General features: G+C 40.5%; 1 protein-coding gene across 4 annotated transcripts; it reads left to right on the top strand.

Moving 5' to 3' along the window:
• The first annotated feature begins 231 nt into the window (after positions 1-231).
• On the top strand, positions 232-19,720 carry LOC124615941 (homeobox protein AKR-like). 4 transcript variants are annotated; one of them, XM_047144133.1, is made up of 4 exons: positions 232-459; positions 17,179-17,510; positions 18,023-18,501; positions 18,646-19,720. In XM_047144133.1, the coding sequence occupies exons 1-4, from the start codon at positions 309-311 to the stop codon at positions 18,911-18,913; spliced, it is 1,230 nt and encodes a 409-aa protein (XP_047000089.1). In that variant the 5' UTR covers positions 232-308; the 3' UTR covers positions 18,914-19,720. The 4 variants fall into 4 exon arrangements, with proteins under 4 accessions (XP_047000089.1, XP_047000091.1, XP_047000090.1 ...); XM_047144135.1 differs by lacking the exon at positions 232-459 and adding an exon at positions 2,630-2,793 and having other exon boundaries at positions 18,646-19,719; XM_047144134.1 differs by lacking the exon at positions 232-459 and adding an exon at positions 3,716-3,837 and having other exon boundaries at positions 18,646-19,719.
• Positions 19,721-24,772: the final 5,052 nt, after the last annotated feature.

The raw sequence follows: 24,772 nt of genomic DNA on the forward strand, positions 1-24,772 counted from the left end.
AGAATGACAACGTCTGGACGAGTAAAAGAAATCAAATAGTAAGCGCACTCCGGTTGACATTTCACAGCGGAGTATTCTCGCTTGCCGGTACGAGTTTTAGTGTGCGCGCCTGCCACCTGGCAGCGCGACCTCCGTTTGGCGCGCTCCCGCGCTTCGGTTTCTCCCACCACTCCGTCCTACACCCCACCCTAGCCACCCAGAGTTGGCGTCTGCGCGACGCGAAGCCAGCCGGCTGTTGGCAGTTCAGTACCGCGTGGCCGCGGCTTTTGATCAGACGTGAGTTGTTAGTGTTGTAAGATATAAAAGACATGTTGCCGCCAAACTCGCAACACGTGCCGCGGCAGGAGCAGCCAGTGCAGCTACAGCATCAGTCTGCGCAGGAAACACCGGAGAAGACCGTTGCAGTGAAAGAGGAGCGCCGGGGAGTGAAGCGTCAGTACCGGCAGCAGTTATCTCCAGGTACTTGTGCATGCACGCACCCCTCTTGACCAAGCCGCCTCGTTGGTTGTGGCGCCGCATGTCAGGACGCCAGCCGCCGCCATGTTGCCATACATCCGGCGGATGTCGCGTTGACAGCCGCGGCCCCGCCATGCGGCGTGCTCGCCCGGCTTAAGCGTGGCTCATTGTCTACCACGCTGCAGCAATCGTACTGACACATTGCTTCTGTTTGCGAGTAGTGTTGCAATTCCAAGCAATATTAGCACATGTTATTTCGATATATATGTTGCACACGTGCCGTAGCAGCGGTTGCCGACGTGTGACCTATATCACCACGTGGTCGGTTTTTGAGTGTTTTGTTCTGCGGCCGTAATATTTGTTGTTGTTACGAGTGTTGTCAGTGTACCCTATGCTAGGCAACCACTACTTAAGAATCGAGTATCGCGAGTTAACATCCCTCACGTCCAACTTCACTCCTTGGCGTTAACGTATATGACAATAACATTTCATAAAAGCACGCCACATAGTCATAATTTTCCCTTTATTTACTTGATTTCACATCTTCGGCTGCTGCGAATTGATACTCACATTGTGTGCGATAATGAAGTGTTGGCAGCACGGTGTTCACTTTACGAGCTATTTCATACATATATTTGAAATTTTTCTACTTCACACAGACTCGGTTGTTTAATTTTATCTGCTGACTACATGCAGCGGCCGATATTTATTTAGTCCACGCAGCAGTTTTCGCATGTATCATGCCTTAATTGCAATGTCACGTATGATTCCTGCTGCATTTTCGTCCTGTTTTCGTTGTGCAGGGAAAGCCCATTTAACTTTCAAAACCGGTTTGGTGACCTGACAGGTGTCAAAGCTGTCAACGAGGGACACACATTTTCAATTAATGCGTAATACTGCAGCATTTTTCGTGATGAAGGTAACTTGAGGACGATTTTAGTGAGCCATCAGTTTCCAAATAGATTTTGTAGCTTATTCTGCGCTGTATCAGTTTTTCGAGACGGCACGTGGCCGAAACTGTAGCAGCTTACCGTGCGCCATATTTGTAGAAACGGCTTCACTGTGCTGTTTTTTTAGCGCTGTCGAAAGATACTCTCGACATTTCTATATTGTCATTGTGCTTCCTTTGTAAACCCTTCTATGCGATGGAGCTATTTGGCAGAGCGTAGCTGGTGTTGGTTTTCGCGCGCTGGACCGGTATCCCTCCGCCATTTGACAGGGTTGGTTGTCAAACTGGGCGGCTGTTGTGTTCTATTATAAGTGTCCCCCTTGGCTAGTGCTGCCAGCGCCGCAGGAACCTTGCTCGGCTCAAATTAAACCACGCGGCTGGGATCCTTACTCCACGCATAGAATGAATAGCCATTCCGCATGACTGTCATGTTAAGTTAGATGTAAGGCCCAGTTTTTTAATGCTTCGCTAACCCACTTATGTGTTCCTTACGGATCGTATGTCAGTATGTTTTGATTTTTATATCATGCAATAAACTGTAATATCGATTCCATTTCTTAAGATGCTCGTACTTTAATAGGTTGTACATCCGAATTGCTTCTTCTCGAGCTAAACGTTTTATTGTTCATTGCGTTAGTCGCGCCAATAGTCATTAAATCGGGTTTTGCCACCGGTAGAAAGCGTTTTTCAAAGTATGAGTAGCTGTTAATCAACTACTGGTTTCATAGCAAGAAAGGCAGTGTTTATCATCGTTTGTAAGCTAATCTTGTCTTAGAGAGAACTTCTACCAAAAAGGTGTCGATGGCCGTGCCACAAGGCTTTGCAATAGCGCATGCATCGTTAGACTTAACATTTGTCGGTAGTCTTGTGTAGCCAAGAGGTATGGCCCTATCTTCATTGCTTTAATTACGCCAAAAACGTGTCCCATCTTCAGGAAGTTTTCTGTGTTTAATTGTAGGTTGGTTAAAGGCTTCCAAAACACCGGTTGTCATGTTAACGATCTTTGCATGGGACTGTCGTGAGCGAGGTACTCCGTCAGGAAGATGGTGTGGTTACTACGAATGAACCGGTTATCAGCCCAGGAGGAGGCATTAACAGGACGGTTTGCTTGCGCCGGTGATTTACGCCGTTGTAAACGGGAGCGTTGCGCATGCGCCGTGAAGCAAGGTGTTTACCACGCGACGAGACTGAGAACGTCTTCTTAGCCCTCCTTTTTAGCGCGGAGATGGTGGCAGGCGCACTTATCTCATTCTCCTGGCGGCTTCTCCCGGCAAAGACTTATACTTCCGTCGACATTTTACTTTCCAGTCGTTTGAGATGATCTTTGCCAAACTCATGGTGGCTGATTTTGCAGTCCGCTGTATGGCCCACACCCACTTTTCGGTGAGGTACGTGCATATTCTCTCTCGAAAGCTACGTCCTCATGGTGTTGGATTTTCCGGCAAACGTGCAAGTGACGGATGTGATATTCGTGGTGATATTGTTGAGAAGGTGCTTGCACCGTGATCGAACGGTTTGTTCGTTTATTACCGAGCATTTAAGATGGTCGTAACGTTTCCTGCGGTCCAGATACTATTGAGTATATAGTCACCATATCCGTTCCGGGTACATGACGAACTTCGGAAAGGATAATGGGTTATCGTCGTTGCCAACGATTGCAAAATTTGTGATATCATCGTCGACGCTTGACTTCAGTATCATTTACATGAATTTTGCTCTGAAATGTTGAAGCTGTCGTCGTTGGTATGTAAGTTAAAATTAGCTCTTATTCGGAGGCAACTAGATGAATTACGTGAAGCTGCTTCGGAGAGTTTCCTGCGTACAATTTCCGCAATCAGTTGGTAATAGTAGGCGGTTCTATGATTGCACGGGATTGGTCGGAGTGGCTGGAGGACTGTCTCTTTGGCAGGCGGCTAGCGGGTATTTTCATCCTGGCAGACGTCACATGGTGCGCCCACGCGGCCCTGTTTGACGTTTGCGAAGTGACAGCGCGCGCTGAGAACTGAAATAGCCGCAACCGGCCCGCCGTGCCGCGACTTGCCATGCTGATAGTTAACGTACTCTACTGAACGAGGTCACGAGTGTCTGAAGCTGAACGGACCTATTTCACGGGGTGATGCCTTTTTTTCATCAATTGAATGGCAATAGTGCTTTAATTTTAAAGCCACTGCTGTTGAGCCTGTAGGCGGTTATGCACTGGATGAAATTATCCACCGAGCGCTAGGGCTGCGCCATCTGCGTGCGGGCATGCGTGACAGTCGCGGCGCATGCGCATTGGAAGTGAGAGCAGATGTCGCCCCGGGCGCCAATAGCGTGTGTGTGTGTGTGTGTGTGTGTGTGCAGCTCCTCTTGTTGCGAGAACGATGAAAACGCGAAGCCGCTGGAGGATTTGTGCGCCGGTAGAAAGCAGTAGTTCAGGAAACGCTTACTTGGTATTTAATAAAACTCCAATTATTGTGTTCTCGATACCAACTTTGCCCTGTCGCCGTTTCTATTCGCTTCGCGAAGTCTTCAGTTACAAGTATATCTAGTGGTTCGCCAGTTAATTGTTGTACTAAACAGTTGATTAGATGTTGCTTTACCAGTGTTTTATGTTCTATTGGTGTCACAATTGGTGGCATGTGAGAAGTTAGTAAAACTTTCACAGTGGTGAGATGTCGCAGTACTGCGTGGGTTGAGCAGAGGTACTGGTTGAGTGCATATTGTGGACGTTAGAAATAAGAGCGTGTTAAGAGTGTTTTGGCTTTTTCTGTTGACAGTTCTACATCTTTAAGAATATTTATTTATCATTGGGGATGAGACATGACAACGGAGGTATTATTAGGAATATGGCTTAATCCTCGCCAATTACGTTCTTGGCTAATAATGCATAGTAAGATGTCTGTTAGGACGTCTTTGTACGCAAAGACTGTAGTAGCGTAATATGAGTATAGTCATTAGAGCGTACATAGCGTTTCATGAGCGAAAACGCGTTGTGCATATTCTGCTGGCTTAGGATTGCACTCACCTACGAACCATTGGGCGAAAGTAAATTGTGCCAAATGAACCTGTGCGATGTGATCTGCATCAGATCGACGTCAGATTAGAATAAGTTTTTAATCTCTTCTCATATTTAGTGAACGTAAATCTCGGCGTTGTGAGACAGCTTAGATGGAACGTATGGGCAAAAAAATTTCCCGTGTGTTTGGAAAAACACCTATGAGATTCCACGAGAAAATACTAGCGTTTTTTGCCAGGAGGCATTACAATTACGCCAAACGTCTCATTTATATCTGATACGACTTGACGTTTCTTACCGGCGCCAGGATATAATTTTTGTCTATTTTTCCAAGTTAATCTGATGTGCTATAGATTTTTCCATTATTTATGTTAGTCCTGTGTAATGATCGGCCTCTAGCGATAGACATGTTGGCACGAACTTTTAAATTCATTAAAATGTTGTAATCAAGTGAACACTAACAACATATTTTTATACCTACTAGCAAGTATAACATAGGCGTACAACGCTTCGTGATATTCATTTAATAGTGATTTTAACATTAGTAAATACATACTTCTCACACACGATCACACTGAATTTGGATGCTATTTTATAGCCACATTGAGTGCTACTAGACAGTGTGACAAGTGACGTAATGAGTTGACAGGCTGTCTCCTGCCAGGCCATGGCGGGTAGTGTCATCTATCGCCGCTCATGACCTTTGACAGCTTTGTGTGTGTGTGTGTGTGTGTGTGTGTGTGTGTGTGTGTGTGTGTGTATGGAGACAATCACTCGCAATATTTTTGGTACCATTGAGTAATGGCAAGCATTTTTTATTTTTTTTTACGAAGGCACTGCCGGTCAGCTAATAGCCTTGATTTGTTTGACTGTACTTGCAGGGTTAGCACCTTCCTCGGTGGTTTCTTATCTTTCGTCTATTTGCTGAAGTTCGCAGCTCCTAAGAGCTGATAAGATACGGCGTCCGTCCTCTCAACAAGTTGATAGAACACTTGGCTGCCTCTCTTCGCAGGCGGCAATAGGTTGCTTTACAAATTTGGTATTGCGTAACTCTTTACGTCCGCACACAGCGCACTGAACGTAGCCTTACCGGAATTTTCTTCTGGTATTCTCGTAGACTTTTGAGTAAGGTTACTTGTTACTTTAACGAGACTACATTAAGCTTGGCAGTCTTGACAGACATAATTGAAATATTTCTGTGACGTTAAGGGGAACGCTCAAGACTTTAGAGGCAGAAAGTGAAAGCCCCTTTCTGTGTGAAAGAAGCATTGTGAAATGAAGCAATGATATAATTTTACATTTGTTATCGAACAGTCATGCATTTGCACTTTGCTTCGCTTACTTGATCAGTGTCACAAGATTGTGTATGGTCTAAGGTTCAGAGAATGGCTAAATTTGGTTGCATTCCATCAGCGATTTTCTTGTTTGCTGATAATATGCTATACAGAGGTTGTGAGGGGTCTCGCTGTCATGGAGAGCTAGTATTAACTGTTGTCTCTCGTGATATCGCAGTACCTAACGCATTTCAGAGTAGTTGCAGCCTTTAGGCTCTCCTGAAGAGACATTGGCGTGCAGTGAGAGGCGGTGGGAGCAGTGTGTATACTGTATTAAGACAATTAGCGCGGGTGCTCACTGCGCTAAGGTGCAGCTCACGCGGCGGTCTCATTTGCGTTGTTTGGCGTACAGCTTCTCTTCGTGAAGAACAGGTGGTATAAGGATGGAATGGTTTAGGAAGGGGAAGGCTGGTGTGGATCCCCAGGGGAGCAGTTTGCGGCTACGCTGAAGAGGTAGTAACCATGACATTAGTCACACCGAGGAACATAAGTGCGAATGAATTTATTGATGCGATTGCAGATTTGTACAGGTCGTAAATGTAGTTTTCAATTTGACACGTTTCACTTTTAATACTGCTTCTTTTCGGGGGAGGGGGCGGCAAGCGTACGGTCAGATAAATATTCCAGGTTTGGCGCCGCCTTTATCTCGCAGACCACCTTGGCGGGAGATAAAGGTTTCTACAAACACGTCTCCTTTACTTGTCGCTTGCAGGTAGTAACATCGGTATCCAACGCTCTTATTTTCAGTTGTGCTATAGCTTATCGCGATACTATGATGATGTACAGTAGGTGCAAAGTTGATAGGCATGCTGCTCCTCTTAGTTGATGCTCTTGGCTCTATTGCGGTTGGAGATGATTGCTCAGGACCAGCAAAATAGGTGCTTACTGAGTTTTCTGAGAAACTTGCTAGAAACAGATTCGTCACCAATTGTTATGAGGTGTAATGTTTAATATTCTAAATATTTTTCTTTTATAAGCACAGAGTGACAGATCGATCATTTTGCCAACTTAGAAGAGAATATTGCCCGAATTCAAGAAATATCCCTACTTAAGTTCCCAGATGCCCCACCTCTTTGTTGGTATCGGCAGTCGACCACGCTACATAAAATAATAGTTGCCTAGTCTAATAAGAAATGTTATGTAACGCTCCCCCCTTCAAGGAGATCACACTTGTGCACATCGTATTTAATGACACAGAAATGTTTCAGAGAGGACCACTTTACCGACTCCTGTGTGCTCAATGCAACTTCTGCAATGTGAAGAACATGAGGCAGACTGTGCGTTAACCACGAACTAGGCATAATACTTTGATAATGATCCGCGTAACGGACTTCTGTGGTTCTAATTATCTGTTTACAATTCTTTGAGTTACAGTGGTGGAACACTTAATGAAGATATTATGATACCTCAAAGTTAAAATTTTCTGTGTTATTAAAGCGCACCATGGTCCTATCCACATTTCTTCTTGCACAAGCGACGTTTCGACCCCGTCTGCTGGTGTCTTACTACGGATCTGATGTCCACGATTAGCTACGTCGATTGTGTAAGAAGAAATTTAAAAAGAAACTTGCTGCGGCCTAGCAGCCTACAAGTATGTTACCTTCAGTGTTTAAGTCCATGAAAGGCTGTAGACTTACATTATGAAGCCTGTTGGTATGTTCCAAACTTTGATTAATTTCTGTTAACGAAATTCCTCAATGGCAGTTTCCCAGTTGAAGGCAGGTTTTACCTAAGGCACGTAGCACATATTGATTTTAGAAAAGGTTGGAAAGACGTAATTGGTCATATAGTTAGTCGGGAAATTCTTACGAGTGATCAAGAGTTTTTTCAGGCTTGAGACTTAACATGTATAAGATAGAACTTTTGATATCGCGTTGTCTTGAAAACTGATGACTACGTTAATGAGCCGGCGAAATTTAACATTTACGTGACTTTGGTGTTAGTCATCGCGGTGATTACCGAACTTGTTGAGGGGAGCAGAGTTCAAATCCCCGTCACGCCATCGCAGTTTAGTTTTCTGTGGTTTTCATCCGTCATTTGAGGCGCATTTTAGTTGATTACAGCCAAATTAATTTCAAGTCGCTGAACATCCCGAGGTTGTGACCCGCCACTAATGAAATCGACGGGATACTTCCGGGCAATTCTTTTTAATTCACTCTTCCCGCTATCTTAAAGAACTGAGTGGCCTTCATTAGCACTTAATTGATCAGCATCTTAAGCGATACCATTTCCGTCTCAGAAGAACGATATATATAATGCCCGTACATTTAAAATACTGTGGGCATGAGGTAAAATACTGTGGGCATGAGAACCAGAAACTGGAACACACAGCGTTGAGCGCACACCTTGCGATAGCTCTTAACCCTATGGTTGACACTATAATGTATTTGCTCATCTGTAGCGTAGCTTTATCGAATTCACCGTTGTAATTTTGAGACCGGTGAATCTCTGTGGTGCTTCTCCGCTAACGGTACTGAATAGATGGTATAGTATGGATACCGTACGTGCCTTCTGACATAATTTTGATTTCATAAGGGACGTGGCAGTGCCTCTGGTTTCATGCGGTGTTCGTCAGTTATTGGTTGGCAGAACATGGCGTACAAGCTGATACGTAGTGCCCAATATGCCTCTAACCTGGCAGCATGCGTTGCAATTGATGCACAGCAGTGAATACTATTTAACGGTGAGGAGAGGACTTGGAGGCCGTGCGTCGACACTTATCGGACTGGTAGCGGACAAAGTACGCGACTCGTCGCTGTCTTATTCTGGAGATAGCGTCTGTATCCCTGCCGTGACGCAAACTAACGACCCGTTTTGAAACTCAAATTGTCTTCTGACGGCGAAACATTGGAATTTTAGATGAGGGATGGACGTTGGTCTGAGTTGCCTGGCTACAGAAAGTCTGCCCTGCCCACATCGTTACTGGCTGGTGTGGCTCTAAATGCCCTTAAAAGAAGCAGCATCATTTTCACGAATATTTAGATGTGTTCTTATAAACAAGTAACATTGCATTGGTGAGGACTCGTTATACACCATTGAATACAGGCCCAGCTGGAAAAGTGTAACTGAGCACTGATCCTGTGAATATCGACAAATATGACGCGGCTCCCAGCTACGTCCAATTTCTGGGGCAGAGGTATCGTCAGCTGAACATCTCCGTTTTCCTGGATGCTATTACACTGTCGGTTTTGACTTCACAAGGCTTTACTGATTGAAGAGTCATACAAGTGGGTTTGTTGGGACTTCTAGGGCATTTTCCCACCATTCTTCTTATTTTGGATATCACATACTTTGATATACTGTTTTGTAAAAGCAGATTCGTGTTAGTTGCAGTGTTGTCACAGAAAACAGGATATGTTGTTTCGTTTTCGACTTCATCTCGACATGACTACCTATCCTATAATTTTTTGACTTCTCCTCTGATGCTATTGTATGCAGAACTTTTAATGAATATGTATGTTTTGGTCTGAAAAGAAAAATATGGAAGAAGAAAAAAATACTATGCGTATATTTGTCTGGATTCCAAGACCACTTCTATTACTAGCTGTTGCTCACTTTGTTACAGTGGCTCAGCAGAATTGTACAAGAGGCCGTGCTCTAAAGCAATGCTTCCGAATTTTCAGTTCTGTCCTTAACATCGGTTGAGCTATCACATGTCATTCATATTACTCAGTCGACTTTCCCGTCGCGTTGACGCCAAGTTGCAACCTCTGCCGCTAGAGCGCTCCAAATTGTGGCGTTTAATATGGCGCTGTGTAACCTATCTTGCTGCGTGACAAACAGCCTGCCGTAATAGAGTTTATAACAGTCCACACAAGGAGCAACCTCTACTTCAGTAAGATGGTGCCAGACCACATGCGAATGCTGCGATATCTGCAATCTGACAACGCCTTGGTTCACTGTCATTGCCAACAAAATCAGCCAATGTGACTACACTGAGAAGAAAACATATAGACATGAAAAGTAAAACATTTTATTAACCTTCTGCACCTTTATTTAAAAAATCTTTTGAGTTTTAGATAAAAAATTAAGAGGCATTGCTTTTCAGCATGCCCTGGTATTTGATCAAATGGTCTTCAAATCAGGGCAATCGGATAAGACCGCTGTTAGACTTCTGTGTGAAAAAACGTAGAACAATTCCTCACTGCCGTCGTTCACAACTAATCACGGCAGCTACCGATGTTGTATGAACTCTCAAATCAGTTTTGTTTTCGGTATGAAAAGAAATAAAATTATAGGGAAAACCTGAAAATTACGTATTTTTGTCTGTATTCGTCTATGGACGTACATAAATTCCAGCACTCCTGTTGTGTAAATTCGAGCGCAGACACGTGAGCAAACCATCATTGTAGTATGAGAGAAGCAGGAAATGACTCCAGTTGAAACTATATTTTACTTAGGTGACAGGTTTATCATCCAGGCTCTCGAACATGACAATCTCCTAATTAAAAGGTAAAAATCTGTAACGATTGAACGGGGAGTGATGGCAACCAGCAATGGTTGTGACTGACGTTGTGCAGGGATACATTGCTTCCGCGTGTGAGACTGTGTGGCGGCGATGACGCGCCGGCGTATGCGAGCACCGGCGCTCATAATTTCGGCGGTTGGGTTGACTCTTTGCCAGCCCGGCGCTGGAGGTTCGCTGGGGTTGTCCAGTGCAGCTAGATGCCACGCAGGAAATAAAGTTTCTTCGCGGTTCGTTGCATGACCAGATACTATTCACTGTTGATAGAGACCAGTAGCTATAACACAAGTAGGGACTGATTAATTCTGCATTCCCCCAAATACAATCGAAGTATTGCGTACGTTGCACTACATCAGTTGGTTTACTGCGGTAGTTTACCGTTATTGGATTTAAAGGTCTAACACCGCCGGATATGTGAAATGTGGAAAACCAGTGGTATTTGGTGCCGACCTCCATAATCATTTGTGGCCGGATTTAAAAGGGAAACCATGTACTCTTAATTTTTGCTCATGAAGACAACAGAACTGGTAAGGGTGTAAGGGGTAGGGTCATACAACCGTACAGACATACGCAACAGGACCAGATCGAAACTAATGGTACAAATTATTGCGTTGCATGGAAAGAGGCCTTTCCGTCAAATTCGTCGCTGTGGAGCAGCAGTTCCCCAATTATCACAGAGCCCCTGAGATTACAACTGGTCTTGGAGGACCAAACAATATTGCATGCAATAGAAGGAAACAAAGAATGAAATGTCGTTTTATACATTACGAGTAAATCCTGACTCTTTAAATAATTTAGCTCACGTGGTAAAACAGCTTCAAACTTTTCATTGCGTTAAAAATGAGTTTGTATTTTAAGTTTTTGTCGTTAAGCGTATAAGTGAGAAAAAGTTCAGGAGAGGTTTGAAATTCTATGTACTATTTGTTGGGAACAGCCAATGTGTTATTTTCAAATACAGATGGCATATAGTCGGTATATTAGCGCGTCGGTAGTTGTGCTGCGTCAGGACTTCTGCACAATTTCTAGCTCTAAAACTTGCCTTGCCGTGTTAGACTTGTAACATACGATTATACCTCTTAACGAGCAGATTGACAGCATTTCGAAGATTTGGAGAAGGCTTTTGATAATGTCGACTGGAATACACTCTTTGAAATTCTGAAGATAACAGTGTTAAAATACAAGGAGTGGAAAACTATTTACAGTTTCTATAGAAGCCAGACGCCAGTTTAGTGGGTCGATGGGCATGAAAAGGAAACACTGGTTGGGGAGGGAGTGATTGTAGCCTATCCCCAACGCTATTCAATCTGTACATTGAGCAAGCAGTAAAGGAAACCAAAGAAAAATTTGGGGAAGGCATTAAATAAAGTTCAGGGAGAAGTAATAAAGTGTCGATGACAATGACAAGAACTTGGGAAGAGCGGTTGATTGCAATGGACAGTGTCATGAAAGTAGGATGTAGTAGAGATGATACAGAATGTAGACGGGCAATGGCAAGAAGAGAGTTTCAGAAGAAGAGAAATTTATTTACATGGACTATAGATTTAAGTGCTAGGAAGTATTATCTGGAGTGTAGAAGTGAAACGTGGACGATAACCGGTTAAGAAAAGAGTAGAAGCTTTCAGAATGTCGTGCTTCAGAAGAATGCTGAAAATTAAATGGACAGATCATGTAAAATGTTGTAGTACTGTATAGAATTGAGATAAGGATACATTCTGAGATATCACGGGATCATTACTTTAGTATTGGAGGTAAGAGTAAGAACGTTCAAAAGCATGTGGTTGCAGTAGTTATTCGGAGATGAGGCTTGCAAAGAATAGAATAGCGTGGAGAGGTACATCAAACCAGTCTTCGGACTGAAGATCACAACAATACATTGGAATTCAAAGTTCAGTTCCCCCCCTGGAAGCCCTTAGATAGCTAAACTGCAACTGGTACCTGGTGACAGTGCCCCGAGTTACGCGATTAGTAAATATGTATAGACATTATACGTTAGCCAACCCTTGTTAGTTTCTTGGCAGCAATACGCCAAATCACTGAAAAGTATTGGATCTCTTGGTTAAGAACAAACTGGCTCCATCGGTGACAGTAACTCGAAAAACACCCGACACTCCCGTGGTGCGTGGCTCGTCCGTTTGCACTGCGTTAACGCCGGTACTCTGTAAACGCTCAGTTAATTTCCATAGAGCTTCAAAATGGACAGTGTTCATTACCGTACTACGGACAACGCATGACTTCGCCCAAAATTTCGTGCATCGACCGTTACTTTCTCACACAAAACCCAACCAGAGGAGTTTCTAGACGTGATAACGAGAACCTGTCTTCAAGGTGCTCATGATTGATTCGTTGTTCGAGCAAATTGTTTAGTTGCTTTTTCTTGAGGCTTTAAATGTAGCTCTTGTATTTCGAGCATATAATAATTAGAAGTACCAATAGCAGTAATTCAGATAACTCAAAACATCTCGCTTTGACCAGTGATTTGTTCAAACACACGCAGTGATAAGGACCGATTTTGCCGGCATACTAACAGGTGTGGCACTCTCATTACAGGCGCACTCCAGGAACATTGCTAACAAATGCAAAAATATCAAAAGAATCCAAGAAATCTAAATCGGTATGTTGTTGGAGTGCCCTGGGACTCGGGAAGCAAAACTTATAAAACTGCTGTTAAGACCAGCGCTTATGTATTGGCATTGAAGTGTGCCGTCAGTAAATAAATAACAGAAGCTCCATACAACAGAAATGCGCGTGTTACGATGGGGGGGGGGGGGGGGGGGGAGGAGGAGGAGGGGAGAGAGAGTAGTAACATTGCAAGACAACATGCGCAGTGCAATCTTGTGAGTTTTAAAATCATCATCAAATGGAAAAACGCTCAATCCTGACTGTGATAGTAGGGTCACATAACACGAGAACCTGATAACCATGTCGCGAAGAAATGTCTTACTATGGCTACAAAAAGGAGAGGAGAATAATACCTCAAACCAGTTCGTTGACGGAAATCGAAAGTGATACAAGGAAGCTAAGAATGAGTGAAGAGGATGCCTACCAGCTCCATAGATGGTACCGCATGATCAGGAAAGCCGATCGAGTAAGGGGAAAAGGCAATGACAGAAAGATGAAAAATGCCTTCAGTAAGTCAACGTTAACTCGTACTTCGGGTGTTAGATAGTATTGATGGCCTTTCCTGCTCACAGAATAAGTGTCTCTTTTTGAAGACATTGTAACATCGGGAGAAGATTTAAAGATGCATTGTCTTCTGTACAACGCATGGATTTGATTTATAAACAGTTTTACATCACCAGCACATGGGAGTCCGGAAGAGATCAGGTTAGACTTAGCCTTCTAATTTTTCTTATTGTTAGGAAAGGGCTAGTGAGGACACTATGTTCTTGAGGCAGAGTGATGAGAGAATCTGCTGTAGCCTCGTTAAACAGTGTGGTTCCACTTCTTCTCCAGGTTCCGGCGAATACCAGAGACCAACCTGGAGAAGTGGGGACCATAAACTATGGTTACTATTTAAAGTAACTTGGTACAGCTAAACGGTTATTCTTTAGGAAATGAACTGAATACCAGGTGGCAGACCTGCGCTGAATTTACTGTAGGCTTTGCAAACAGAAATCTACACTACTGTATGAAGACGAGACGTTGTTAATGCTGCTATCAAAAAGTGGGAAAAGTTGTCGGCCGCTTTACTTCTGATTGTTGCATGGTAGTCTTAAAATATTCAGACGGATTTTTTAAATGGCAATGTACAGGTTTCCAGAATGATATTTTCACTCTGCAGAGGAGTATGCGCTGATATGAAACTTCCTGGCAGAATAAAACTGTTTGGAAGGTAGGAGACGAGGTACTGGCAGAAGTAAAGCTGTGAGGACGGGGCGTGAGTCGTGTTTGGGTAGCTCAGATGGTAGAGCACTTGCCCGCGAAAGGCTAAGATCCCGAGTTCGAGTCTCGGTCATGTTAAAAACTAACAACCAGAAAGATAGATACACGGATTAAATAACGTGCTGTTCTGTTAACTTCCACACCGTCAGTTTTAACAGAAAACAAGAAAGATGTAATTGCGGCTTACTGGCGTATGATTAGAATTCTATTATAGAACCTGAACCATCCGAAACTTAGTTTTAATCTGCGAACGGGTAGGATTATTAAGCGAAATACTATGACTGAAACTACCGTATACCAAAGATCCCAACCGATTTACCCACTCATATTTAAACAAGGCTCTCTCTCTCTCTCTCTCTCTCTCTCTCTCTCTCTCTCTATATATATATATATATATATATATATATATATATTCGAAGCATTGCCGGGTTATCTAATCATGTAGATAATAACGAAGTACTTCCACATTACTAATCGGTATGCAGTCTATCATTGTTACGCATTAATTCACTTTCAGAAGTTTTTATGAGATAATGTTATTTGCAACATTATTTGGAGAACGTAATTGTAATATCTTGGGAAAGCATTGTTTTTTATGTTTACAAGGCATTTACTGAGTACAGAGAGTGAAAGTGATTACACCATTTTGATAATTGGAGATAGCGGTTGTTAAATTTTTCTAGCAGTGGTTACATCTGTGATACAGTCACCTTATTTGAAGCCTTTACTCTGGCAATGGAATACTGGACTGAATGTTTCCCTTTTGCTCGTGCTTTACGCCCTGCCGTAGTGATCAATTAGCAAAGACGCGTTGCGTACCTTAGGGCGGGGGCAAATATGGTCTTGACTGATAGGCTTAGGAGAAGCTGGTTTGCGACAATGGTCACAGTTTTGTATGAAAGATTTGGCTGGACGTACGCAATATCTGAACTAAAGGTTTCAAAATAATCAAATATTACCTATTTGTTGTGCTTTGTGATAAGTTCGTTATTTTCTCAATCCTTTGTGTTCGGAAAGGTTAGATGCAAGATAAGTGCCATTTTCGTTTCTAAACATTAATAAGAGTAACGATGAGATTGTTACTTTCAGATTATAAGGTTCTAAAATAATGCCGACATCTAGAAAATGTATCGTACTGTGCACATTTTGATAGTATAAATTTTAACTTGGAATGCCATCTGGCACTGAGCCTTGACAAGTTATTGAGTGATTTTTTTTTTTTTTATTGATGGCTGGTAGGGGTATACCACGTACTCGAACATAGCAATAAGAGTAACAGACACGTTTTTTCCCCATGTGCTTGGGTTCTGATACATGAATCCTTGTCGTCGCACCGTTCACTTTTACCACACGACCAGAAACAAAAAAATTAATTTCATCATATTTTGTTAATCACTGACATTACTGGCCGCTTACGGAAAGGAAATCAAGCATGTACGCTGTCAAAGTTGCTGAAAATGCAACATTGTCTAGTCAGTTGCATTAAATTATCTGAAGGAATACCCTCTGTAACAAGTCAGCCTTCATATGGTTTACGCTGGTTGATGTCGCACCGCTACGATCTTGAAGAAATTTGCTGAGCAACTAGACCACTTCAGAAGGAATAGGGTTAATGCAAGTGGTCTATGTGCCACGGTACGGCATGCTGTTGTGTGTAACCGCTGCGGCCACAACTGTGACATAGGGGTTAACTTTCACGTGGGTCCCTCTAATGACGGTTGGACTAAACTAAGAATGTTTCGTACGTGAACGCCATATAATTAAGCCGCCGTTCTACTACACCTTCAATTAAAGTCCTAAACCAATTGTCCCGTTTTGTTTTTAGGAACAGCTTTTATTAACATTTATTATTCTAGTATAGAGATAGCCTTTCTGTTTTTGCAGTGTCGAATGAAATATTGGCGGATATGACGGTGGTATAAAATTCCCATGTTATAGGATGGAAGTGTTCAGTGTTTCTACGATGATCGAACAATAAGCAACAACTGATTCTATGCAGCACGTACATCTGCTGTTTACGATGAAGTTAGTCGCGACTTCTGGAACAGGCTTATGTTACCAGTTAATAACGGCAGTTCTGAATATTTCCAGCAGCAACTGTAGTTTGAAGCTCAGTATTCATTCCGTTTTATCGATGAGGACAACAGACATTTACATATCAACAATATGAGTTTATTAACTGCATATTTAGGGGTGGATTGGCGGGTGCAGGAGACATTGTCGTTGCGCCCAAAGGTCAGGGGATCGATGATAGCTAACTTCGTACCTGGTACTGGTCCCGGCACGAACTGCGGACTTTCGCTCTAAATTCGACTAACATTAAAGAAATGAAATATATTGAATGTTAATACTATCAGGAGCAGGCAGATGTATTTTTTCGTCAAATTTTCACAAATACCAATCCGCGCCGTGCTTGTCTTTAAAGGCTGTCACAGAGGAAGTAACTGTAGACAATCCTTGACCGAGCCGTACGTTCGTGAAATAAATTTTTAAAATGCAGTTGTTTAGATAAAGTACCATGTTGCACACACAATATGAGTGCAAGCAGTAGTTTCATGTTTAAAATAAAATGTACGAAAATAAAAATATGGGAGGGGATGTATTTGATTGGTAACATTTTCTTTACATTTTTTTTCACATAAGAAGTACTCTTCTTACTGAATTTCCTCTTATTTCCTAACAAATATATAGCTCCTATTTAAAGTGTTGTCAGTGATTTGCAAATGAAGTGACTATTAGTGATTATTTTCTGTTAAATATTTTAGTTTGAAACAGTATTTTTATAGTAAGGTAACAATTACTGTTAACTACTTACATTTATAACATAGAAAATGCTTTCAACTATTAGGTGAAACATACTTGTTTGAAATAAAGTAATATTCAGTTTCCAAAGTAGAGTACAGTAATAGTAATTTTTTATCTGAAGACATTTAACATTGCCCTCATATTAACAATAATAAGTATAAACTAGTGCTATGTTTCTTCTTCTTCCTGTGTATGAGATATTTTGTTTTACCCTGGTCCACATTGGCTTTTTGTCATACACTGATCTCAAAGCAAGTAACAAAAGTAATGATTAAAACTTTTATTGCAGTTCGGAAGAGGATTCCGTCATCCAGCAGTGTTGATGGCCAGGATTCAACATCAGATACAGAATTTGGAATGGCTATTGAAAGCAATGGAAGTGCAAGTCGACCATCTAAGGCTGGCCAAGTCCAGCGAGGTGGCTCACCAACCATTGGCAATGGTGCACATCACCACCATACACAACAGAACAGTCCAGCCAACCGGAAACGCCGTGGCAACTTGCCAAAACATTCTGTTAGAATTTTGAGGAAATGGTTGTATGAGCACCGTTTCAATGCTTATCCAAGTGATGCCGAAAAGTTGCAACTGTCACAAGAAGCTAATCTCACAGTTCTCCAGGTTAGTTAACTTGTAGTGTATGTAATATTTATAGTGGTTATCTCTTACTGTAAATAATTTGCTTAAATTAGGTAATAAGTGGTTGTTGCAAAACTTCTGTTGTTTTGACTTTTCCATATGTTTCTTAGTTGCAATTGAAATACTTCAAATATAATCTAAAGAAGATTGTGGTACTGACTTTTCATACGATACATTCTGTGAATCCTTTCTTCCTGAATTTGTAATAGTATTGGCTTTAGGTATTTCTGTGCAGTAGTAGTAAACTGTCAATACTGCGGAGAATGCACTCACTTGGCAGTAAGGAATTAAAAAAAGTGGACCTTTGATGCTCTCCATGGTTCTGGAAGTTAATCATATTCTTGTTTAATAGGATGTATGCCACTAACACATGAGGCACAAGACTGCATTCTAATTCTGAGGTTTAAAGTGTTTAGAAAAGGAGTAAAATTCACTGTGCCAGACTTGATACGTAAGGTCTGCAAAATTTACAGCTTATGAATTATATTTTGTAGGTTTGCAATTGGTTCATCAATGCAAGACGTCGCATTCTTCCCGACATGATTCGAAGTGAAGGGCATGATCCGCAGCATTATACAATATCAAGAAGAGGGAAGAAGCTGTCTGCCGGAGGACATACTCACCATAATGTCACCAATGGCAGTCTTCATTCTGGCAATTCAACTTCTTGTTCCGCATCTTGGGGGGATGTACCATCAGCAGCAGAGGTAGTAGCCAACACATGTAACCCGGCCAAGAGACCAGCAGTCTATGATCATGATTATGAAGAAGGCGCCACTCTGGGTTATCATTGTGAAGACAGTGCAAGCCCACACGAATACGAAAGCAGTTCACTGAGCGAAGAAGAAAGTGGTCTTGGACGGGGTGTCCGCCAGGAGAGTCAGTCGTGGCAGAGTGTAATTGTGTGCCACTACAATGAACAAGATACCAATACCAAAGAGAACATAACTACGCATCCAGTTGCTCGAGGAGGGTAAGCATGTTTTGCATTTATCTCTCTGAATGTTATGTGCTGAACTTTACTTTGAAATACTCTATTTACATATTTTGCTGGCAGAATTAATATATTTAAATGGCTTTAGTTCCTGATTAACTAAATAAATTGTTCTGTTAACAGGGAGCACCCAGCACCAGATGTCAGCAGGGTTGTCAGGCACTCTGATGGCAGTTGTAGGAATGACACTCATCATTATGTATCATCAAAAGAAAGTAAGCCCACTGACAAATGTGCAGGTTCATGGGGAACTTTTGCACATGCAGACCCAACACCACCACCAACGCCTCCAGATGAGAATGATCCAGAGTTCTCGTGTTTGTACCTCCTGGTGAACACAGCGATATTTGTTTCGGAGCAAGAACAGCGTGCGCTTGCTCTTAGAGCATAGCAAGAGAATAATTCCTGTAACTTAACAACAGAAACATTTGGCTGTTGAGTCACAGATCAAGAATATTCATTGTGATTACAGCACCTGATAACAATGGAGTACAGTGATACGTTATAGGAATTTATTTTCTTGTACAGTTCTTAGTTCTCAGAATAATGACTTATTTTCGAGACAGTGAAGCAGACATGAAGGTGTACTTGGGATGCCTTATTTGCTCAAGAACATGCTACTTGGACTGAGTATAGTATTAATGTCCTAAGTGTGCCTGTTTTCATAGTGATTGCGACTGTTAGTGCGGTACAAATTGCTGTTGTGGTGAATAGCAGAGACTGTGCCTTGTTGTTCATATCAGACTGTTGAGTGGACTTTGCCTACAATTTTTGTAAAATGTACAAACACCGATTAGTAAAGTTACTGTGTCTTCATCTCAGGTTGCAGGGAAGACATGCTACTGACCACACACTGCCAGGAACATTTTAAGATATTGAATTTTATATTTAAAATTGACAATGGTTGTTAACCTGATGATTTTTTTCTGGCAATGATTAATGTATGATAAATCCAGACATTTCCAAGAAAAAGCAACTTTTGCAATTTCTAGTTGATTCAGGATGAAATTTTAAATCATTCCAATTGACTTCCTTAATTTTTAACTGATTTTTTGTTTGCAAAAATACTTTAAACACCAGCTACAGTTAACTGCCCAAATTGAAGTTGTGGAATATTAACTTGAATATACCATTTGTGCCTCATCTAACTGGTCTGGAAGTAGCTAAGATCTTTTTTTTTTTTTTTTTTTTTTTTTTTTTTTTTTTTTTTTTTTTTTTTTTTTTTTTTTTGCAATTATGTGTTAAAACAGTTATGTTCATGATTTTATTTGTGTTGGGAATAGGATGTTTGATTTTTTTGTTCTTGTGATTTACTGCACAAGTTGTGCTGTTGTAATGGTCTTTCAATACCATTGTAAGTATAAAACCTGCAGTAACTGAGACACACAAATATGTATTTTGTGGACACAATGAAGTAATAAGTAGTGTAGAATAAAAGCAGAAGCTTTTGTTACTTGACAATAATACAGAAATCCTGTGTTACTTTAATTTTCCCTGTCCAATTTCCTTTGGCATATAGCCCTTTTCCCAGTTCTTTCATTTAATTTATCTTTTAATTAAACCCTTTTTCATGTGTTACAGTAAAAGAAAACATACAATTGTAATTAGCAAAAGAGTTTTTTGTGACTGCTCATTACCCCTTCTAATTTAGGAGCTGTAACCAGCCTGTATTCTCAAACAAAGCTACTACCACATAAAATGAATCGGTGACATTATTTGGAGTTCTTAATTGCCATACTTAGGGATATAACAACATAAATGTAATACTACTATTTTAATGGTACAGAACAATTATCTGAACAATTCAGATAAAGTGAGCAAGCCTGTAATTTTGGATTTTACCAGAGGTGGGTCAAAGGAAGGGTGTCTTTACTGCACCAACAAACTCTTGGTCGATTCCAACAGCAGTTTTTGTATGTGAGTGATTCCTATCAAATGTGGGAAAACGGTGTCTTCACAATGCCCAGCTGGATCAGTGGCATATCTCTGTTTCACTGACAATGAATAGAGCCTGACAATGAATAGAGCTTCTGAAAGGTAGACAGTGGCAGAAAACAAAATGTGCAATAAAACTGAAGGACAAGCATTGCTGTGTGTGATCCATACAACCATTTACTGCATACACAGTTTACAAATTCATGTGTGACTAACAAAGAATGAGAACCGTAAAACTCTCAATTAAGATTGTTACCAAAGCCAATAGTATGGTAAAATTATTGAGTTACCCATTATAATTAAGCCATGGTGAAATGTATGTAATATCATAAAATATGCTGATAGGTAATGTTTCCTGTAATGTACAAAGCATTGAAAGGAGCTTACGACAAGGATAAAAACAGTGGTGTCAATGTTGTAAGACATCTTTTGCAGTCATGTAAACAGTAACCCATATGCACACGCACTTTTTTTAATACAGAAAAAATTACTGTCAAGATCTGGAAAAGTTAAGTATTGGTAATAAAATACTGCTGCTAAACTAGTGTGAAATACTGACCTCACTTTATAACAGGCAGGGCATGTATATGGTTCATTATCAGTGGGGTTTCTTTAGTTATGAGGTGCATATAAAAACCAACTTTTTTAATTATAGTAATCAAAATCCATTTATTGGGAACAAGTAATCTTGTTACTTGTCCATTTATTGCATTGCTCTTCGCGTTCCTACAAACATATCTGATTTCCGATTTATTTCTGTACTCAAATATTTGAATAGCATTGTAATGAATCAAGCTTGTCACTCAAACACACATATTTAACAGACAATATATGCAAACCATAGATAAGCTACCTTCAGAAATACTGAGAAGACTCTTCCAATTAGTGTTATATCTGGTATTCCTAATTCTGTCATGTCTCTCCTCCAGGTAAGAAACTGTTTTAAACTGTCAAAGACAAGCAAACATGTTTAGAATAAATGACATACTGCTAACTACACAACGGTGGCCCTCAAAGGTCCTTAACATGTGTCAGTTCTAAGACATCACTTACACAAATAAATCTTTCAATGCTGGGGATATACCGTTCACGCTTTTGCCTTGAAAAATCGATGAAAATTGAAACTGTCGTACATAAAGCCAGATTGGAAAAATGTTTATGCTTCAGAAAGTTTCTTTGGTGAGCTGCATTTTTTGGTCGTCTCTGATGGAATAGTAGCTTGTCATACATGTTTGTAAGATATTCCAGAAACAAAAGCTCACTGAAAATCAGGCACATCCTATCATCAGGCAGGATGTAAAATGACATGTTTTCCTTGTTATTTTTTACATTTTAAGGAAAACTTTGTAATAGTGTAATATTTTTCAAGAAGGAACCTTCCACCAAAAAAATAATAGTAAAATATGATGACACGTTTGTCATACATGAAGGGAAAAACAATACAGATGATAGTGATCTGATTCTGGGAACACAACTGTAAGTGATGTAATTCCAAAGGCACATTAGTCATATCTTGGTAGTGTACTTCAAACCTAATTTCAATATTTAACAATCAAGGGGAAAAAGTGTAGAGAAATGAGATCAGTTTTGTATGTGTGCTCAACACAGTAGAACAGGTGAATTGGGAATTAATACATACATGAAACTTAACGTGATCTATCGCTTCATTGATAGTTTATAGGTTTTGAAGAGATTCTGACAACATAGTTTTACCATCATATAGCACTGGTTTTAGCAAGCCAGTGTAGCATAAGTATGATACGCATAAACCACCTACAAATTGAGATTTGCCAATGAAAAGACTTACGATGGAAATAGCAAGAAGGGGTAGAAGACATACGGGTAAGAGTTACCTGTAATTTGAAACTGAAATGTTACAAACTACCGTGCAGTCACAATAGAGCCTTTACTTCTGGATGCCCTGGTATGGCTGTGAAACATCAATATATGTGCAGCAGCCAATGTGTTAAGCAAATTTGTAACATGTTTAATCACATTAAGTGTAGTAGTCACAGTTAGATTTTAATTTGGGGTAATACAAACTTTGATGTGTAACGTTGAAGATTATGTATGCTGAAATCTGGAAGCTGTTTAGCCATGACGAATTGACATACTGAAGACATTAACTTTCATCGCAAATATGTATGTGAGAAGGTATCGTGAGACGTGAACAGTGAAGATATAGTGACTAGTGTAGATTGCAAGATAAATTATTTATCCATAAAAGCGAGAAATATGACTTCTCTGATGACATTGTGAAATGGTTGTTAAACACTATATTCCTTTTTTCTGAATACAACACTTTGTGTAACCAATGGGTAATATATATAATGTGAGATTTTTGTCAGCAGTTTAACATGGACAGATATCTCTGAAAATTTGTTATACTGTGCAGTGGTTATTTTCAAAACAAAGTTTTGGTGAATTTCACATTTGTATAGTGTTGCTTAGTTCGGGCAACAAATTATTTATAACTAAAATAACAGATGTACACTTGTCACTTACATAGACATGTTGTCTGCCATCTTCATAATATTATTGGTTGGAGTACAAATTACTGCCGTGATGTATCAAATTCATTTAAAATCTTAAAATCACAAGGAGACATAGGATGAGCAATGCTTACCTTCAGTAGGTGCAATTTCTATTACTATTGATAAAAACACTTAAAAGTAGAAAATAATATGAATAGCTTTCAGAGTTTATATACTGCTTCTTTTTGTTAAGGTGAGTGTCACTTTGATCCCAGGTTGTGGGAACATCAGGAGTCAACGATAAGCAGAAATGTCTACAATGGAATACATTGTTTGAGAATTTTAAAACTGTTATCACAATAAGCCACACCATCGGTACAAGGAAAATAGAGGTGACAATGCCAGTAAGATGCCAAACACTTTGTCATTGATGTTTGGTGTACATACTATGTGCTTGGTTGCTTACTCATAAGAAACATATCTTGATATAAATATGTAAAACAGTGTAAGAACGTACAGAACACACAATAGCTGATAACGTATAATAATAGAACTCTTTTTTTTTTTTTATTACTGAGGCAGGAAATTAATAAAAAGTATAACTACACTAATTTATTCTAGAATGAAATTGGTGCATACTCTAAGGGTTATACGAAGGCTCTAACAAGGTAAAAATTAAACAGCATATTAATGTTACACTATCAACTGAGACATGATTGGGGATGTTGGTTTCCTGCATAAAATTACTTGGTGGCCAGGTCACCCCTCAAAGGTTGAAGACTCTGACACCCCGTTAGTGGAGAAGTTTAAAGGGTGGAAATGCATTTGTATGATGGATGTTAGGCACCATCTTCTATACGTCCAATCCATAAGTTTGGTGAGGGCGATGGTGGGATTTGGAGATAGGTTGTAATTATTTTATTTCTCTTGAGAAGATTAGTGCCATAAGGCCCTCTTACATTTTACTAGTTATTCTACAAATTAAGTTCACATAATGACAAATATTATAAAAATAATTGCATTTAATATGGGATGCAACACTTGAAAGCAACTGTTATATAAATAGCGGAAAGCAATAGGTATTTGTAGGAGAGAACAAAAAGAGTTGAAATTAGTTCATGGAAAAGTAGATGACTGCAATCAGGTAAATTTACACAGAGTGCACTGTCAACAATGGACGTGGGGGAGAAATAGGAAGGCGATGTAACACCAGTAATGAAGAGAGAGGGGAAAAAGATGGGGTTGACTGATTGAAAAATGAAACGAGAAATAAATATAATCTATGAGAGCGAAACTAGCCACATGCGTACATTTTTTAGGGAAATGTTGGGAGGTTGAGACAAGAGCATCAACCGTTTCTTGAATGCAACACGGCTTCGAATTGTGAGCAGAGTAGCTTGTTACAGAGACGGACAGCAACAGAAGAGCTTTCGAATGTTTGTTTTTTTTTTTCTTGCTGGATAGGTACAGCTAAGTTACCAGATAAGTGAGACCTCTGGTTGTGATTATGATGACTTCTGTGCTGTTACATTTTGTGTCTCACATTTTATCACCTTACTTTAAATTTAAGGGATGTGGCTGAATACATTGAAAAGGGGATAAGCAGGTAATCAATGTGCCTTGCACATCCTTTGTGAGGTGGTTCACACACACATTTTGCAGAATTCCTTGCCGAGTTGGTGTTTAGTGGAATTCTGCCGCCATTTCATATGGGTGCTGCTCAACCATCGTCGGCATTATTGTGTTGACAAGATATAGGTTGTCATTTATCTATCATGCTTAACTTTAGAGAGCAAGCATTACACTAAATGAGTTAGATACGATTTAGCCTTAAATGGCTG

Source organism: Schistocerca americana, chromosome 5 (genome assembly GCF_021461395.2).
Source record: "Schistocerca americana isolate TAMUIC-IGC-003095 chromosome 5, iqSchAmer2.1, whole genome shotgun sequence".
Taxonomy (NCBI): domain Eukaryota; kingdom Metazoa; phylum Arthropoda; class Insecta; order Orthoptera; family Acrididae; genus Schistocerca; species Schistocerca americana.